This window comes from Alosa alosa, chromosome 12 (assembly GCF_017589495.1).
Source record: "Alosa alosa isolate M-15738 ecotype Scorff River chromosome 12, AALO_Geno_1.1, whole genome shotgun sequence".
In the NCBI taxonomy this organism is placed as follows: domain Eukaryota; kingdom Metazoa; phylum Chordata; class Actinopteri; order Clupeiformes; family Clupeidae; genus Alosa; species Alosa alosa.
The window spans coordinates 9,809,059-9,827,982 of NC_063200.1; the positions used below are offsets into that span (position 1 = coordinate 9,809,059).

General features: G+C 42.4%; 4 protein-coding genes across 6 annotated transcripts in view; 2 read left to right on the top strand and 2 right to left on the bottom strand.

Moving 5' to 3' along the window:
• LOC125304302 (lysine-specific demethylase 2B) overlaps positions 1 to 494 on the bottom strand; it is a 35,629-nt gene extending 35,135 nt beyond the window's left edge. The window contains 1 exon segment of the mRNA XM_048258441.1: positions 91 to 494. Coding sequence (XP_048114398.1) covers positions 91 to 123 — 33 coding nt within the window. The 5' untranslated portion in view covers positions 124 to 494.
• A 462-nt stretch (positions 495 to 956) lies between these two features.
• orai1b (ORAI calcium release-activated calcium modulator 1b) lies at positions 957 to 4,318 on the top strand. The gene is made up of 2 exons (XM_048258440.1): positions 957 to 1,272; positions 2,097 to 4,318. The coding sequence occupies exons 1-2, from the start codon at positions 1,159 to 1,161 to the stop codon at positions 2,682 to 2,684; spliced, it is 702 nt and encodes a 233-aa protein (XP_048114397.1). The 5' UTR covers positions 957 to 1,158; the 3' UTR covers positions 2,685 to 4,318.
• A 452-nt stretch (positions 4,319 to 4,770) lies between these two features.
• On the bottom strand, positions 4,771 to 6,376 carry morn3 (MORN repeat containing 3). Of its 2 annotated transcripts, none has more exons than XM_048258438.1 (6): positions 6,195 to 6,376; positions 5,899 to 6,045; positions 5,648 to 5,805; positions 5,385 to 5,544; positions 5,096 to 5,301; positions 4,771 to 4,997 (listed from the first exon to the last, which is right to left on the bottom strand). In XM_048258438.1, exons 2-6 carry the CDS (start codon positions 6,041 to 6,043, stop codon positions 4,926 to 4,928), a joined length of 741 nt encoding a protein of 246 aa, XP_048114395.1. In that variant the 5' UTR covers positions 6,044 to 6,045; positions 6,195 to 6,376; the 3' UTR covers positions 4,771 to 4,925. The 2 variants fall into 2 exon arrangements, with proteins under 2 accessions (XP_048114395.1, XP_048114396.1); XM_048258439.1 differs by having other exon boundaries at positions 5,096 to 5,280; positions 6,195 to 6,375.
• Positions 6,377 to 6,932: 556 nt separating this feature from the next.
• tmem120b (transmembrane protein 120B) lies at positions 6,933 to 18,377 on the top strand. Of its 2 annotated transcripts, XM_048258435.1 has the most exons (13): positions 6,933 to 7,087; positions 8,008 to 8,126; positions 9,092 to 9,208; positions 9,382 to 9,441; positions 9,563 to 9,658; positions 10,007 to 10,096; positions 10,423 to 10,488; positions 11,711 to 11,772; positions 11,981 to 12,073; positions 14,934 to 14,998; positions 16,842 to 16,910; positions 17,010 to 17,139; positions 17,189 to 18,377. In XM_048258435.1, the coding sequence occupies exons 1-12, from the start codon at positions 7,025 to 7,027 to the stop codon at positions 17,124 to 17,126; spliced, it is 1,017 nt and encodes a 338-aa protein (XP_048114392.1). In that variant the 5' UTR covers positions 6,933 to 7,024; the 3' UTR covers positions 17,127 to 17,139; positions 17,189 to 18,377. The 2 variants fall into 2 exon arrangements, with proteins under 2 accessions (XP_048114392.1, XP_048114391.1); XM_048258434.1 differs by having other exon boundaries at positions 6,934 to 7,087; positions 17,010 to 18,377.
• Positions 18,378 to 18,924: the final 547 nt, after the last annotated feature.

An 18,924-nucleotide genomic window follows, 5' to 3' on the forward strand; every position in this document is an offset into this window, starting at 1 on the left:
AGAATATGATCTGGTAGCAACAATACAGATTTCACCCGACTCAAAGTCCCGTTGAAAATGCTATCAATAAAAAAGGGCGAAGCTACACACCAGCTTGCGTCCTCTCTCTGCGCACGCTTCCATGTCTTGAAGTTCTCGGCCGTTTTGCATTCAGCCCTTCACTTGGTCAAGATGACACATTTAAAGTTGCCAGCAGTTTGTTTTCCCGAATCAAAACTAAAGGGGAACCATTTTCGTGTACTGGTAGATGACGTCACGGCCCAGAATCAAAACATTGTTGTTCAACGTAGTGCGTCATGTTTATTCACAAGTTCACCCTAAAAATCGCCCGCACTTCGCGCCCTCTACGCTATGAAAGGTCATGTTGGTGGCATTTCCCCTAGTAATCGTTTTTAAAATCGAAATATTCGCTTGTTTTTCCCTCTCCTTGTGTCACGAGTCTGCAACGTCCTGCACGCACGCGCTGATGATTGTACTGGTGTGATGCTTGATCACAGATGGGCTAGGATTACTCTTAAACCGACGAATATGACACATAATTTAAACATTTCATCTAACAGTTATAAGCCGCATACTGACATTTAGTAATGCAGCTGTTGTATTCATTTTATAAAACAAATGGTGCAGTGGGTATAGACAAATTATGTTAACAAGTTCTATTGCAGTTTGAGCAACTAATGTTACACGAATTAAACCTTAAAATGTTCAGAAGTGTTATAGAAATATGTATGAATTCTTTTAAATAAACCAAATTATGATAATTTTCTGTGCTGACTTTAAATGTGCCCATCGTGCATATTTTATAATGGCCATAGTATTCTGTGATGGTCGGCTACATTTGCGTTACATAAATAGATGAAAGTAGTGCAGTATTTGGGTATAACCACTAGGTGGTAGACTTGACTGCGGAAGTGTTTCGCATGGAATTTTGGGTAATATGGAGTGCAGGTTTTTCAGTCAGCTTCAGATGTGCTTTTTACTCGCTACAGCTGGCAGAACAAACTAGTCGTCGTAGCAAGACCCGTTTTGTGAAATGACCGTGTGGTATTAAGTTCCTTAAATATCATTAATCTTAACACTTCCATGTGATTGGCAGAACTGGATAGTCTACGTTTAAATATTAGTTGTGAAAGTTTGTAGTTTTTCTCTTCCTGCACAATGAGTCGGAGCGAGCACTCATTGCAGGCGCTGTCTTGGAGGAAGCTTTACTTGAGTAGAGCTAAACTCAAGGCATCAAGTAGAACCTCAGCCCTTCTGTCAGGGTTTGCTATGGTGAGTGCCTCTAGACCAAAATCCCTTGGTCAGTCAATACATATAATGTGTCGAAAAGGAATCATTATGGTATTGATAGTTTTACTGTTTTATTTTCCAACTTCGTCAGACAAAATGTGATCGCGTTATGTCAACTTTACTGCACGTGTTAGAAACTTACTGCACTAGCCATGAGCTTAGGCACCCCAGTCTTGCATAGCGGGTGAAAGGATAATGCATTTAGAGTACAATAAGTTAAAGCCGTCATCAGTTTTTATTTTTTTTAACATAGCCCATGTATTCATCTACCTCCTTATATCCGACACATATCTGGAGACCCAGCAGGTTCGATTCAGCCTGGTAATCAATGGTAGCAGCCTGTTAGCCGGGCTGTTAACTAACGTTAACATGGTTATCATTTTACATATTGGTGTAACAACATAACCGGCCGTTAACTGATCAGTAGACCATAAACTCTTTTAGCCATTCTCGTTTCGTTTGTCTTTGAACTTTGTTCTGTGAAGCTATAGCCATGACTGCTGTGGTAGTATCGTGTCACGGTTGCAATGCAGGGCTGTGCACTGCCATCAGTTGAAATAGAAGGTGTCTTCTCGCTGGCACCCAATCCGCATAGGTACTGCGTTTTTTCCTCCAAAACCCGCATACTCCAGGTTGGATAGTGGGGCGTGAGTTTGGGAGGTGCTTTTTTGGTAGTAACCAGTGTCTTTGCAGCTCGCATAATCGGCGGTCCTCAGAATCCCTTTTTTAAGATTGCACATTAGTTGGAAATCACTACCTGGGGCTCCATAAAGATGATGATCTGCAACCCTTCTTCTCCCACTCAGGTGGCAATGGTGGAAGTCCAGCTTGACAACACCTATGACTACCACCCTGGCCTTCTGATCGCGTTTAGTGCCTGCACCACTGTCCTGGTGGCCGTTCACTTGTTCGCCCTTATGGTAAGCACCTGCATTCTTCCTAACATCGAGGCTGTGAGCAACGTGCACAATCTGAACTGTGTGAAGGAGTCGCCTCACGAGCGCATGCACCGCCACATCGAGCTGGCCTGGGCCTTCTCCACTGTCATCGGTACGCTGCTTTTCCTGGCCGAGGTCGTCCTACTCTGCTGGGTCAAGTTCCTGCCGGTGAGGCCTGAGAAGAGCAGGACACCAGGGACGCCAGCGACGGAACTGCGGAACGGCACCATCAGCGCCGGCGTGTGGGCCGCCATCACCTCCACGTCCATCATGGTGCCGTTCGGCCTGATCTTCATCGTGTTCGCCGTCCACTTCTACCGGTCGCTGGTCAGCCACAAGACTGACCGGCAGTTTGAAGAACTGGAAGAACTGGAGGATCTGACGCGTCTGCAGAACGAGCTGGACAACAGAGGGGATGTCTCCGCTCTCCAGTCCCCCACCTCTCATTACCCCTGAGCAGGACGTGCGCCGCTGGGATCGGAGGAGAGGATGTTATGAACCATTCTCATCCCTCCCTGTTTGCATGGGCATACTGTTGCCAGTTCAGCTCATGCACTTTTAGTCTGAGGACGGTATTATGGTGTTCGAGAGCTTGTGTCTGTGGAAGGTTTAAATTCTCTGTAAGGGGACATGATTGGCTAACAAGCACAAGTCTTCAATTGTGAACATTTCTGAAGATCAGGTATCAGTGAGAGTGGCATCTGAAGTTGGTGGTCCACTTTAAACCAAAATATGTAATCATAAGGGTAGGCTACACTAACAGCAGGCTGCCCTGCTACAATTAAACTTTAGGACCCTAATTTAAATGCTGGGCAAAGTTGTCTTGCATGAGCCAAGGGCATCATGTGGTGTGAGAGAGCTTTTAGCTGATCCACTACTGTTTGTGCTTAGGATCTTTCTCATGGTATTACATTTGCAATTATGTGTAGTTACTAGGCACTCTTTAGTAAGACTTTACACTGTGCACTTTGCCTAGTATTTAAATTAGGGCACTGAGACCTTAGGGTTTTACATGAAGAATATGTATTTATAATGGTGTTTCACCCTGGGCTGGGGACAATCAAACAGATCATTTAAAATAATTTATGTCAATTTGGCATATAAGTCCATAGTTTCCTACGCTGTTAACTTAAGAAAAAAAAAGCAGCTGCTGCTGTTGATATGAGCTCATGCATGTTTTGTGCATGTATTTGAATTTTCTACACTGACTGAATTAATTGCACTGTATACATTTCAATGAAGGTAATGATTTAAAAGTGGAAGAGACACTTGTTGGAGACTGAATGTTCAGGGCATTTACAGATTTTCCTAGAGGTGCTGTAGCTGTTTTCATCCGGACATATGTCTGAACCTGCTGTTCCTCTCGTACTGAGCAGGATTACAATTGCAACATCAGAGTAAAACTACTCTCACGACGGTCTGATCCCAGCACACATTCCCTATTAGAGGGTGAACAATTCTGCTTTGCACATGGTGTCTAAAATGCCTTGTGTGAGCAATGTGTATTTATTGCCAAGAAAGCCAGACATTTCATGCATGAAGGATATTTTTAAATGTAGGCTTATTTTATAGACTCTCATTGGGTGATAATTCTGGACATGTCATATCAGTAAATACTGTATTAGTGTGACACCCTATTCTTACTGCTTGGTTTCTGCAGCGCAGAAGCCTGAACATAGTGTGCCTCATTTTAAATCATTGACATAACTACTCCCCATTTGTATTCAAAAATTATGTTGGTATTATAAGACCTTGCTAATTGCATCTTGATTGTGATTTTAATTGTTAACTGTGAAATCCTCAGTGTTCTGAAGTTGTTTGTAGTGGTTCTGAATTTCTTTTGAAGTTTATAAGCTCATGAAGATTTAATGCCACACGCACTTTGCCAGTAGCAGGCATACATATAGATGATTATGTTCTTGTGACCATTAATGTAGGTATTTATACCATTTCACAAAATATGTAAATGTTGAACATTTATGAATGACTGACTATTGTATAAAATGATTTTGTGAATTTTGTTGTCAAATGTTAATCAATAGTTGTATGTTTTCAACTGAATTTTTATAAATTGGCATTTTAGTTATGAATCTGTGAATTACTATGGGTTGTTATTTACAGCAGCACTTTGCAACAATTTGACCATTTTTGATTGAGATGGGTGAAAATATCAATACAGTGTCATCTCACAATGACTAATTTATTTTTGCTTTGATATTTTGCATCTATTCTGATACAATTCTGTGTTCTTTTGAAGACCACACAATGTCACTGCTCCACTTCTTTTATCGAGTTACAGCACAGCAAAGGACATCAGAGTTGAGAACAAGTTTACCGTGTTTGAACATGGCTATTGAGATTTAATTTCCAATACACACAATGTCATAAATTGGAACAATAAATCGCAGTGTATCACTGTATGCATTTGCTTAGGGCACACACACACACAGAGTAGCCTAGATATAGGGATACTACTACTGTATAGTATTTAGTACTTAGTATTTTTTTGATAATGCCCCAGAAATCAGTAAATGTCTTAAAGTAGGGTGACAACTTGAATTTATTGCGACGTTCATTCACACAAACACGAGTTGGTAGAGAAACCCTATTGGTGCAGTTGATGTTTGCTCCAAGTGTGTTAGTGCGATGTCTCAAAAATCCTTGAGGTGAGCTAAAGGCAGGATTTGCTGGTAATTTTCAGGACTCTGAGTCTTCCTCTACTAAACAACTTGTTTCCATTAGAACAGCATTCATATCCAACAGCCGAATCTTTAAGGAGAAAAATAATAATGGAATTGCTTACTAGCATTAAGGCAGTATGATTAGATGCAGAGCATTCAACATTCTACACCCTAATGTGTCCTCACCTGGGGAATAGGGTACATTGTTGGGTTTGGTGCTTCTTCTTTCCCAAAATCTGACACTGTCCCACATTTAGCCACTCCATTCTCCCATCTGCCCTCATACAACTGACCCTTCTTCAGGTAGAGGAATTTTCCAGGACCGTGCTTTTCCCCTTGCCTCCAGCCACCTTCGTACCTGTTCTCATTGGCTTGAACATGGATAACAGGACCTGTTACTGATAAACTGCGGAGGTGTCATTGGAAGAATAGTGATGTATCTGTATAACAATGGCTGATTAAGTCAAGACCATACCAAGTCGGAGCATGCCCTGCCCGTGGTGGTTATCTTTCAGCCATTCACCCTCGTATATATCTCCGTTGGCATAGTACATTCTGCCCCATCCACATCTCAGGCCTTCATACCACTCTCCCTCATACCAGGAATTTTCGCCGTAGAAGTGCGTCCCAAAGCCCTTGACGGCAGAGGCAAGATTAGTTTAACAAGGTACAAGTTCACTAAAAGCATAACATAAACATACAAAAACAATACTAAAACTTTCATGAGTTCGCACTTACATCTTTCTTGTCATTTTTCCATTCTCCACAGTATATTCTTGTGTAGTCATTCGTTGCAGGATCTAGACGACTAAATGTACCATATCCATCCCGTTTGCCATATTTCCAATCACCATCATATATTACTCCTGATTTTTTCCAAACCTGGGTTCCTTTACCTTGTGTGCATAAAAAAAATTATTATGGTGCCAGCGTTATTAGGACAAGAAGAATAGTGAATAAGAGAAGAGGGTTTGGCAGTTAAAAATTACCATGCTTTTTGTTATCAAGCCACTCTCCGGTGTACTTGTCCCCATTGACGGAATAGACACTATGCAGCAATCCACACTTCTGTGCCTTCTGCTCCCAGATTTTTACTGGAGGCACTGTTGCTTTTGGTATCTTCTTATGAGGCATTCCTTCAAATATTACATTAACAGTCGTTTGACAAATTACTGTAGATGTTTTGGACAATGTAACATTATGTATTTGTTATGTTCTAAATGTTAGCTATTCACCCGGTTGGCTAGCACCCATAAAGACATGGAGAAAACGCCGAAAGCATTACCTTTTATGGAACAAAACGGTTGGCTATGTTGGTTCAGTGAACGACTCCTGTTAGCTCAGTTCACTGTAGATTTGAACAAGGCAATCGAGAGACACATTTGCGCACCTAACTTAGGTTAATGCCGAAACAGCTACCATGATTCATGGCCTGCTACAGCACGCGTCCTCTGGTAACCTAGCAACACATCAGACCAAGTTCTAGTTCTATCCTAGAATCATGTGCACAGAGCATAGGCTACAAAGTTTCTGTTTTCCATATTCTAAAATCTTTGAACCTGTCTCTGAGACCTGATGATGGTCATTTCAGTGTCACTCCAGTCCAACCTCTGGAGAATACTTTTATTTTTACAGCTGAGAAAATATCAGTTGATCTGCCAGTTGCCCAGATGTTAATACCAAGTGTGGAAAGCACATGTTTCACTTCATGTGATTTTCGAGTTCAAATAAAATGTATATTTATATCACATAGTAAATGCAAAATAATTAGTTATAACTTTACCTTGTTATAGTTTCTTTATTTTCTATGCTAGAGTAATTGTTGTTGATTTCAATACATTCAAGTGTGAAAACAGTTGTATAGACAGGGTAGGCTACGTATTCTACCCCGAAGGAGTTGATAGTACCAGACACAGCTCAGCTCACAGAAGTGAAACACTTATGTAACACTGTCCTCGCATTGGAGACAGTTGCTGATTGTGATGGCTAAGAATTGGGATGAGAGAAATTGTATCCGATCAACACGCATGCGCCATTGGGCAGCGTTAAGACAGCCAGTCACCGCTGTGGTCCACGGTGGTGTGAGGCAAGGAGAGCTAAGGGAAGCGGGGGACGATGGCACTGGAGAAGTGTCAAACTGAATGGGACGAAATCGAGAAAGAATATCAGCAATTACAGGTGAGGAGTTGCTTACGTATATAACTTTCGTCTTTTGTTGAGTGCAAGGCGGCCGTGTCTTGCTATGTGCTTGGGGTAACGTGGACATTGCTTTAGAGCTGTTGCAGTTTTCTAGCTAGCTAGCTACAAGGTTATCATATTCCTATTGTTGGTAGACAGCCTACGAGTGGTTGGCTAATGTCCCACTGGGCTACCTTGTCTTCCCAACAAACATTCCTGGTGGGTTTACTGGTGTTTGGTTGTCCATATAACTAGATATGCCGTTTTATGGTAACAAGGTGCAGTTGTTTAAAATTCACCTTTATCCCATTTTGCTCTGACAGTCCGATACTCACCTATTTGACAACTGGCAGGAGAGCTAGCAATAGCTAATAGCCCAGTTAGCTAGATAGCAGTCTGACTTGCCGAGAGTGTCTAAAATCATTTGCACAATTATGCATGATTAACAGCAGGTGTGTTATTGCAGGGATGGCTTATAGTCCATCTTTCTTTAAATAGATGCATGCACTGAAATGAGGTAGACAGCTTTGTGAGCTGAGCTAAAGCCAGGTAACTCTAGGTTTAGCTTTCCAGTGAAGAGTTAAGGTCTGACACTGCCTCATTGGTTTGTGTAGTCAGGTGAGCACGTCTGGTCTTGTCGGGGGAAGTAACAGGTCGTAAGAGTGAGTTGTTGTTTACTCGAAACGATGGCTGGGTCCTCTGCTCTATGATCAAGTCAGCTAGGGTATACCTTCAGGATATTGAGTGGATGTGTTTTTTTTTTAGCATGGCTTTTTTGTTGTTGTTTTTTTTATCAGATGAGTGTATGATTGTTTAACAGGTTAAACACCTGCATCTCAGTGTTTGTAGAATATATTATATGCAGACCAATTTATTATTAATTATTGCTAAGGGATCATTCTGTCCCTTTTTGTTTTCAGGAAACGCATAAGGTGTACCGACAGAAGCTGGATGAACTTACCAGTCTCCAGGCGATATGCAGCAGTGCCATTAGCAAGCAGAGGAAAGGCCTTAAGGACCTCAAGCACAGTTTGCACAAGTATGCATCAACACATCAGTATCAACACATCACCCACAACACAACACATCAGCATCAGCACAACACAACTCACAAGTTTGCATTAACACATCAGCATTAACACACCAAAAACACACCACACCACACACACACACCATTAGCCTAATGTTTGCATCAACACATCAGCATCAACACAACATAACACAACACAGCACAACAGCATCAGCACAACAGCATCAGCACAACACAACACAAGTGTAATATTTGCATACAATGTTCTTCTTGTTTACTGCTCTAAAGGTGAGGATGCATGTGGTAACTTTTTGATCAATGTTAATGGGCAACCACATAACCAGTTCCATTTATTCTGATTGGATGATCATGACGATTTGCCTACTGATGATTGAAGTTCTCCAGAAAATAAATTGTTGACCAATATCAATGGGAACTTGCCAGAATCACATTAATGAGGGACACCGCCCAGCAACATTGTTCATCAGCTTAAGAGGAGCTGAAAGCCCAATAATTGTAATCTCCTTATACAAGTGTAATGAGACAACAACAACAAGAGAGAGTAACAATAAATGAATCTTGAATGTGGTCTATCCGATATGAAGAGGCCCTACTTACTTATCTACCTACTGCCTACTTACCTACTAGTAGAGCCCCCACCATGGGCATGGCATTACAATTTATTTGTGTAACCTACTTTGAAAGACGGGCAGTGTTTCAAGTCTTTATTGTCAAATGCATGGAACAAGCAGTATTCTCATTGCTGGTGAAATATACATGTATAGTATTGAGAATAATGCTTGGCCCATTCCTGTGACTCTTAAGACTTTAGAAAGACTTTGTCGGTCTTTTGATTTAGTAGTCTTCCAGACTTGTTTGACAGACATGTTTCTGAATTTTACCGTATATTTACTTGGACTGAATGGACTGGTGTTGGTGCACTGTCCTGATGCTATTGTTGTTGTGATTGGCAGATGCGCTTTGACATCTGATGAGAAACAATCTGAACAGCTAAAGGACATAGAAAGCCAAATCAAAGACAAACAACATGTCTTCTTTGATATGGAAGCATATTTGCCAAAGAAGAATGGGTAAGTATATGCCTGTGAAAATAAACCACAAGATTGAATCAATGTGTTTTACATTATCTGTTTTGAAGCATGCGCGTGCGTGCGTGCTTGTACGTATGCACACAGGTGCGTTTCTCCACATGTTATTTTTGCTGACATATAACATGTGTGTTTATCTATGTTTATCCCCACAGATTGTACTTAAATTTGGTCTTGGGAAATGTGAATGTAACTCTTCTCAGCAATCAGGCTAAGTAATGTTCACGTTATGAGTTATTTCACTTCTGCTATCTTCCATATTTTATATCCACAACTCTTTGGGTTCATGTTTCAAGTGTTGCATTTTTTTCCCCATTGCCTACTTTCCTGGATTAGGTTTGCCTATAAAGATGAATATGAGAAGTTCAAACTTTACCTGACTATTATTCTGATGTTTGGTGCCATGGCCTGTCTCTTCTTTTTCAACTATCGGTGAGCAGTTTGTTTTCTACTATCTGATTTCCTTTTAATGTCATGTTTTTAAATGTTTACCATTAATGTGATGCCTTTTAAATTGGATAATTGCCATCAGTGTTTCTATTGCTCATACAACCGCTCTGATGAAGTGATGCCTAATGATGTTGTTCCTCATGTCATTATTGTGATGGTGAACAGTGTGGATGTTATCCGCTACAGCAATATTTGAAACTGTAGCGATAACAGTTGTCGTGTCATTGGAAGTGTGAATGGACATTAATGGGAATTTGTTTATATCAGGAAGTTGACTGTCTGCTTACTATACATTCACAAAACAAGATTATCTTTCTTCCCCCCCCCCAGTGTCACAGATGAAATCTTCAATTTTTTACTTGTTTGGTATTATTGCACACTGACGATAAGGGAGAGTATTCTGATGAGTAATGGGTCACGGTGAGTGTTTGTCCTCTCGCACGTTTCTCATATTTGTGCATCTTGTTGCTCATGCACCGATAGTGTTGCTCAGGGGTCTCCAGTGTCCTGTGTCACGGGATTTGTTGTGTGATGAATTCTGTCCTTTGTTACTGCATTCATTTATCTCTATGAAATCTCTGATCAACTAGCATTAATCGATACCTTATTTATCTAATCTTTTTATTTTTTATAAACTATAAAATACTTTCTGTAGTCTAAATCTTTTGGTAAAGATAGAGCCCATAATGTGCTTTATCTGTGTCATGTTGCCATAGAGGCTTATGTGTGGTTTGTGTGCTTCTCAGAATCAAAGGATGGTGGGTGTTACATCACTATGTCTCTACCTTCCTGTCGGGGGTCATGTTGACCTGGTACGTAGAAGTGTTCTCACCCCTTTAGCGTATCGCTCCGGAACACTCATCTGCCAGTCTGTTTACAGAGCGGTCATTTACCCACGGCAGGGTCTACCTGTGCTTACTGGGAGGCTACACCAGGCCCGCAACTGCGTTGCGTCTGTAATCAATGGAACTGGCTACACAAGGGGCAGCCGTGGCCTACTGGTTTTAGGACCTGTAACCGGAGGGTTGCCGGTTCGAATCCCGACCAGTAGGCACGGCTGAAGTGCCCTTGAGCAAGGCACCTAACCCCTCACTGCTCCCCGAGCACCGCTGTTGATGCAGGCAGCTCACTGCGCCGGGATTAGTGTGTGTTTCACCTCACTGTGTGTACACTGTGTGCTGTGTGTGTTTCACTAATTCACGGATTGGGATAAATGCAGAGACCAAATTTCCCTCATGGGATCAAAAAGAGTATATATACTTATACTATATATGGAGCACTGAAATGGCATACTTATATACTTATACTACACCAGGCGTGATGGTGACGGATAGGTTTGAAAAAATGTGATCAGCCTTCTAAGATTATTTTCACGCACCGCAAATGGAGCGCTTCAGTTGCGGACCTGGGGAAGCCTGGGCCTTACACAAAGACTGCCACGACAGTCTGTCCAGAGAGCCATATGTCCACTGCAGTGTCTACCTGTGTCCACACCTTGTGTGATTAGGGTTAAGTGGTCTGGTTGTCACTACGGTTAAGTATGCACTCTGACTGCCATACCAACGAGCCTGGCTGCAGGGTTAGTCACCCTAGACCACGGCTAGACCACGGTTCCAGGCCAGGTGGGGTGATTGTTCTCTCCCTTCTCTACACCTTTCCTTTAACTCTCAGTTAGCCTGTAGTGTAGTTATTTACACAAGACAGTGTCTCTTTGCTCACATGTTTAGTGTCCCTTAGTCTGTCCATAGAGGAGTCATTTCTGCACTGCAGTGGATACCCGTGTTCACAATGTCACCGAGCCTGTCAATAGAGTTGTCATTGGTGAACAGTCTCACATAGCGTCATATAGATAGATAGATAGATAGATAGATAGATCCCCAAGTGGAAATTTCAAAATCCCTTTGTATTTACAGTGCAATGGCCAGTTAATCTGTTATGTTTGTTACAGGGTTTGCCTAGCAGGATCTTGAGTAGATTGTCATCACTACAAAAGTGAACTAAGGAATGAACTTGCTCTCTGTGTTTGTGTCCCAGGCCAGAGGGATCAATGTATCAGATGTTCCGAAGTCAGTTCCTGGCTTTCTCTATCTATCAGAGTAAGTTCCCACAGAAAGGCTTTCCATTCTTCAGATGTTGTGACTTATCTTCATCATTGCTCACCAGAGTAAATCTGACTGCCATATTAAGTCTACTTGTTTAAAAGCTAAAATACATTAATGGGGGCGGGGGCATGTGTTAATGATTGGTTGTGTTAATTAATTAGTTAAGTAATTAGTGATTAATGGGTCATCGCGTGTGCTTCAGGTTTTTTACAGTTTCTTCAGTACTACTACCAGAGTGGCTGTCTGTATCGGCTGCGGGCTTTAGGGGAGAGGAACCAGCTGGACTTGACCGTGGGTAAGAGGAGATTCAATTCCTCAGTACTTTTTTCACTGCCATACAACTTGGTAGTAGTTGTGTAGTTGTTGGAGTTTAGCCTATGTGTGCTCATGACCAAACGTCTACAAAAGACATCTACATGACACATACATATAATACATCTACAACAACCTACAGTGCATACCACACAGAATCGCATTAATACAGCATAAACACACATTCTCTTATGATCTAATATATCTACAACAACCTACATACCACACAGAATCGCATTAATACAGCATAAACACACATTCTCTTATGATCTAATATATCTACAATTATCTGCCAGTCTTATGACGTCATTTTCTATATTTTTGATATGTTGCTGAGTATAACATAAACAGCAAAGAAAAGTGATTGATAATGACTGACTGACTATTATTGTGTTACATGTTTCAAATGTAAAGCACTTTGAGCTGCATTCTGTGTATGAAAGGTGCTATACAAATAAAGCTTTATTATTATTATTATTATTATTACAACAACCTACATGCCACACAGAATCGCATTAATACAGCATGAACACACATTCTCTTATGATCTAATATATCTACAACAACCTACATGCCACACAGAATCACATTAATACAGCATAAACACACATTCTCTTATGATATAAGGTTGCAAACAGCCACAAGGAAGCTAAAGTGGCACTAACTAAAGTGACCGGTGGTTAGAGATACAGAATAACACAGGAAACAGAGTCTTGGGACAGGGGTCTGTCTGATTTATAACGGATTCCAGTCTATGCAGCTTTGGGTCTGACTGTCACTGACCCCAGTCCCAGTCAAAGAAAGTGTTCCTAACTAACAATGGCGCAAGTGTTTCACCAGAGAGGGTTAAAAGCGGAGCTTTAGGATCTTTGGTTTCACACTTGCTGAGGATTTACCAAGCAAGCGAGGAGGCCAGAGTGAAACATAAGTGAATGAATTTGCCTTGCCGTGTGTGTGTCTGTGTCTGTGTGTGTGTGTGTGTAAAAATAGAACTAACGCATAAAAATACACTCATCTCGTTTTTACAGACATGTTGCACACTCATAGTCTAAAGTGCTGCACTGATTCCAATGGACTTCTGTCTGTAACAACAGATGGACAGTCAACTGGACAATGCTTCAGAAATGGCTCTGCTGTAAATGTCCTCTCCTCCTCTGTTCCTGTTTTGTGGTGCCAGTCATGACTGGACTGTGTGGCCTGCTTCTAGAGATTCTATCTGCGTGCACTGACATGCTGTCAGCTGTTAGCCCGTAAATTTCCCTAGTGAATTGCTCTGCCTTTTGGGGTGTTTTTGGACACCTTTAGGAGAGTGAGCGTCAGAGTTGTTGTATGTCCTTCATGCTGTGTCAGCTGACATGCTCCCTCCCTCCCCCCTCTCTCGCTCTCTCTCCCTCCCTCCCTCCCTCCCTCCCTTCCATCCAGCCAGGGGGCCTCAGGGTAGAGCTGCCAGATTGGGCCCCCAAAGCCATGCATAGAAGAGTTATAGTCAGGGTTAGTGTTGAGCAACAAGCTCACACAGCCATGCGTAGAAGAGCTACAGAGTCAGGGAGTTTTTAGACTGAAGGGAAAAAGACTAGCAGTGGCACAGTGATGTGAGACCATGGAATGTTAGTCAAATTCAGCGCCTTGTAGCAATCACGACCCTTAGTGTCGGGAGACGTTGTGCCACAAAGGAAAAAAAAACAAATGTCTACGTTTGTCTGCTGTGCAGCTGTCTGTGTTTGGCTGCAGAGGCCCCAGAGAGGCATGCAGAGTTAGGGCTCGTAGAGAGCTGACTTAGCTCAGTCATACACTGAGCTCTGTCGCTTCTGCCTTAACCCTTAAAGGTGTAGGTTTTTGAACATTCTAAGTTCCGCAACAATTGAAGGTTCTAAAATTCTATGTTGAATTCAATGAACCCAGATATTCTTTAGAATGTTAATTTCCCAACATTCCCGTCACACCGGTGTGACGGTACTCCTTTAAGGGTTAATCCTCACAGTAATGGGGAATGGCATGAGAAAAGAAGTTCACACGCATCTCACTCAGGTCTCACGCATCTCACTCAGGTCTCACTCAGGTCTCATACATCTCACTCAGGTTTCACCACTCAGGTTTCACGCATCTCACTCAGATCTCACTCAGGTCTCACGCATTTCACTCAGGTCTCACTCAGGTCTCACACATCTCACTCAGGTCTCACTCAGTTCTCACGCATCTCACTCAGGTCTCACGCATCTCACTCAGCACTTTAGACTATGAGTGTGCAACATGTCTGTAAAAACAAGATGAGTGTATTTTTATGCGTTAGTTCTATTTTTAGAAACACACACACACACACGCACACGCACGCACACAGGACACAGCACATGTATGCAGTACACAAAAGCAAACACACATGCACACTCATTTACATGCACAAAAGTTGCAAGAGTAGGGGATGGAGAAGGAAATGAAGTAGGAAATGCCAGTGGTCATATTTTGTACCGCTATGCGGTACATCTAGTTTATTTTAAGCAAAACAATGCTGTTGTTTTCCCTTCAAATAACAGCTTCAAACTGATTCTACGCTGACTTATAATATGGAAAATTAAGTCTCTGACATTGGCAATGTACGCATGGAACGCTTGATATTGCACTATGTAACATTATTGATCCGGTAGGACCCTTTTCATGACCCGTTTAGTCCGTTTTTGACCAACTGAGAACCGTCTGACACCAGGGGGCAAAACTATCAACTATTGCTTTAATGTAGTGTCTGTGTGTGTGTGTGGCTGTGTGTGTGTGTGTGTGTGTGTGTGTGTGTGTGTGTGTGTGTGTGTGTGTGTGTGTGTGTGTGTGTGTGTATTTTCTCATCTCCTCAGAGGGCTTCCAGTCGTGGATGTGGAGAGGACTCACCTTCTTGCTCCCCTTCCTCTTCTTTGGCCATGTGAGTCTTAACACCTGTGTTTGGCTTCCAGTAGCCTTGGGAAGAATCTTAACACCTGTGTTTGGCTTCCAGTAGCCTTGGGAAGAATCTTAACACCTGTGTTTGGCTTCCAGTAGCCTTGGGAAGAATCTTTACACCTGGGCTTGGTTTCCAGTAGCCTTGGGAAGAATCTTAGCACCTGGGCTTGGCTCTCAGTAGCCTTAGAAAGAATCTTAGCACCTGTGCTTGGAAGAATTAGCCTAAGAAAGAGTCTAGCACCTGGGCTTGGCTCTCAGTAGCCTTAGAAAGAATCTTAGCACCTGTGCTTGGCTTTCAGTAGCCTTCGCTAGCTTTCATTAGCCTAAGAAAGAGTCTAGCACTCATTAACATCTGATTGGCATAAGGTATAAAGTTTCCCTCACAGCCGAATGTTTTGATCCTACAGCTCCTACAACTCCTCCCTTGATAATGAGAACATCTGTTTTTTTATTTGCATAAAACAGTGAAGAAATCTTAACACCTGTGATTTTGGCTTCCACATTTTCATGAAGATCTTCAACATGGTGCAGGTTTCATGGAAGCATCTTTTAACACCTGCATAGCTTTCCAGAGCTGGAGGGGAGTCTGGCTACTCACCAGAGAGAACTAACCTGTGTTTGGCTTCCAGTAGCCTTGGGAAGAATCTTTACACCTGGGCTTGGTTTCCAGTAGCCTTGGGAAGAATCTTAACACCTGTGTTTGGTTTCCAGTAGCCTTGGAAGAATCTCTAACACCTGTGTTTCATTTCCAGTCTTGGGAAGAATCTTAACACCTGTGTTTGGTTTCCAGTAGCCTTGGGAAGAATCTTAGCACCTGTGTTTGGCTTCCAGTAGCCTTGGGAAGAATCTTAGCACCTGGGTTTGGCTTCCAGTAGCCTTAGGAAAGAATCTTAGCACCTACAGCTTGGTTTTCAGTAGCCTACACTTACCTGGGCTTAGCTTTTCAGTAGCCTAAGAAAGATTCTTTAGCACTGATGAACTAAAAAGACTTTTGAATTAGCACAGCAGAGTCTTTGTCAGCACTCACCACATTGTGTTTGGCTTCCAGTAGCCTTGGGAAAAGCATCTTAACAGCCCTGTGTTTGGCTTGTGTATATATCTATACATATCCTCCCTTTATAACACTTAACATCTGTTTTTTTATTAGAAAGAAATCAGGTTTACTTTGTCACAAGGTTTGAGGAGGGGGGGGATTTTCAAGGCTGGGTGGTGACTTGGATGTTTTCAAGGAAAACATCTGATTGGCCCAAATTTTTCATGGTGCACAGCCTCAAAGAATCTTAGCATCCACACCATTACAGATCTTAACACCTGTGTTTGGAGTAGCCTTGGGAAGAATCTTAACACCTGTGAGAACTAACCTTGGGAAAAACACCTGTGTTTGGCTTTAGAACTGGATGAATCTTCCCTGGGCTTGGAACTCAACTTGGGAAGAATCTTTGTTGGCATCACCTAGAAACATTCTTAGACCTGTGCTTGGCTTTCAGTAACTAAACCAGCTTTCAAGCCCTAATTCTTTAGCACTCATTAACATCTGTTGTATATATAAAGTTTCCCTCTATATAATGTTTAACCAGCTTAATACTTGATAATGAGAACATCTGTTTTTTTTATTTGCATAAAACAGTGGCAAGACTTTTTTCAAGGCTGCCACATTTACATGAAAGCCGCTTCAAATATGCTTATATGGTGCATCTGTGCATAGACATATATATAGCTCATATACCATATAGCAAAACATGTTTGAGGATGTTTTTCTCTCATTAATAACAATCAGGTTTTCTTCAAGGCTTGGTGATGTTTTCTCTCTTTTCTCTCCTCATTAGTTTTGGCAGTTGTACAACGCAATTACCCTATTTACGCTGGCAAACCATGAGGACTGCAAGGAATGGCAGGTAAGGGTTGGGTTTCCAGTCCAGGTTGATTTGATTTTAGAGCACCAAGCCGACAGGTTGACATTTATAATGGCAATTTCCTCATCTTCACGCCTGCAGGTGTTCATGCTGGGCCTGACATTCATGGTGCTGTTCCTGGGGAACTTTCTCACGACGCTCAAAGTGGTCCACCAGAAGATCCAGAAGAACAAAGAGAAGCTGCAGAAGGCAGAATGAGGCGGATGAAGATGTGGGGTCGGTGTTTGGGGAGGAGGCTGTTGATGGAGGAGGATGAAGATGTGGGGTCGGTGTTTGGGGAGGAGGCTGTTGATGGAGGAGGATGAAGATGTGGGGTCGGTGTTTGGGGGGGGGGGCTGGTGAGGAACGCTGGGAGAGCAAGCAGAGTGGCCAGTACAGAAACAAAACCGAGTGGTCATCGCACCCTGACGCACACAATTCATTCAAGACTTTAGGGGAAAGGGAGTGGGGGTTGTGAAGAGGGGCATTGTGGGGTACGGGGGCTCAGTAGGGACACTAAGTCCGCAGGTCTCAAGGCAGCTGTGCTTTTCTGTGGTTTCTTTTTTTGTTTGTTTGTTGGTTTGTTTTCCTCATCTGGTTTACTTGTTTACATGCAATGAAAACACTAAGCGGGTCGGTTCGTGGTTGTGGTTCTTGTGTAGGCAGATGCTGCTGTGTGGAGTAGGTCCGGTACTGTCCAGGGGACGTCCAGTTCTGATGGGAAATTGGATGGGACAACTAAGTGTATGCATTCAGGAGTTTGTGGTCTGTGTGTGTGTGTTGTTTTCCATTTTGCGCACGGACACTTCATGGGAGCTCACCTCAACTCCGAGGGAAGAAGATGGAAGATGGAGGCTGGTGGTGATGTTCACGGTTGAGAAGAGCCAGAGTTGTAGAAGAAGCAACATTGTAGAGATCTTCTAAAGGGAAAACCCTGAAGATCGTTTCTTTCTATCGTTTCTTTACACTGCTGCTTTTGAGAGGTCCAGAGAGAGAGAGAGAGAGAGAGAGAGTGAGTCTAAGACCTATAAGTGCAGACACACACAACTACATGGCGAACAGCACAAAATCTCTTGTTACACTAATACAGTTTACACTCTGGACCTGCCATTGATGCTGCCCCTTCCGCAAGTAATGCAGAAATGCAAGATTAAGTCAAATTGACTAAAACAATCGCAATTGAGTTTGATTGATTGTGAAATTTACTGCAGGCCTCTCTTCAGTCTGCCTCCCTTCTGTTCTGGGCTGCTTTAATGTGATGTAACCACGTACTGTGAAACCATGTTTTGCTGCTTGCACAGCTACTGTAATGGTTTAGGACAGCTGGAGGTGTCTGTCACTAAGCGCTTTGTAACTTCAAGTAACGACTGTTGGCCATGTCCAAGTAGTGTTGATGGTACAGACAAAATGGTGATGATTATGATGATGAAAATGTGACAGGGTAGCAGCCCTTCGTGGAGCTAGGTGGACGCCCCCTGCCATCCAAGCAAGCTCCTCTCAGACTTCAAAGCAAGCATCCTGATGATGTAAAATAAATAAGTAGGTCACTGAATATGTTTCTGAAATACTGTTTGTGGGAAAAAGTTTTATATACGTAGTTGCTTACGCATGATGAGTAAAACACAAGCAAGAAGTTGTATGTTGTGACACCATTGTCATTACACCACAACATGCTATACTTTGGCTTGTGTGCGGTGTGTATGTGCGTGCGTGTGTGTGTGTGTGTGTGTGTGTGTGTGTGTGTGTGTTCGTGGTCACTGCCATCGTCTTCAGGCCTTCTGCTTTCCCCAGTAAAGACTGCAATCTGTGCCTACAACCCAAGCCTAGAAACTGGAACTGAATGCAGAATGAAAGGTGTTTGTTTGTTTTATTTGTTTGTTTGTTTGTTTTTTCAGGTCTTCTTGCATTCACACATTCACTGTACATTGCTGGTCATCAGAATAAAGCAATTTGGATCAGAATCTTGTGTAATGACTTTGCTCTTTTAGCCTCGTTTTACCTCCAGGCTTGGAGTGTC

Coding starts and splice junctions, on each gene's coding strand:
- orai1b (XM_048258440.1), top strand. CDS start 1,159: ATGAGTCGGAGCGAGCACTCATTGCAGGCGCTGTCTTGGAGGAAGCTT. Junction 1,273..2,096: donor TTCTGTCAGGGTTTGCTATG/GTGAGTGCCTCT, acceptor TCTCCCACTCAG/GTGGCAATGGTGGAAGTCCA.
- tmem120b (XM_048258435.1), top strand. CDS start 7,025: ATGGCACTGGAGAAGTGTCAAACTGAATGGGACGAAATCGAGAAAGAA. Junction 10,097..10,422: donor CTGATGAGTAATGGGTCACG/GTGAGTGTTTGT, acceptor TGTGCTTCTCAG/AATCAAAGGATGGTGGGTGT. Junction 16,911..17,009: donor AGGACTGCAAGGAATGGCAG/GTAAGGGTTGGG, acceptor TCACGCCTGCAG/GTGTTCATGCTGGGCCTGAC.
- morn3 (XM_048258438.1), bottom strand. CDS start 6,043: ATGCCTCATAAGAAGATACCAAAAGCAACAGTGCCTCCAGTAAAAATC. Junction 5,302..5,384: donor GCAGGGCATGCTCCGACTTG/GTATGGTCTTGA, acceptor TATCAGTAACAG/GTCCTGTTATCCATGTTCAA. Junction 4,998..5,095: donor CAATGTACCCTATTCCCCAG/GTGAGGACACAT, acceptor TTCTCCTTAAAG/ATTCGGCTGTTGGATATGAA.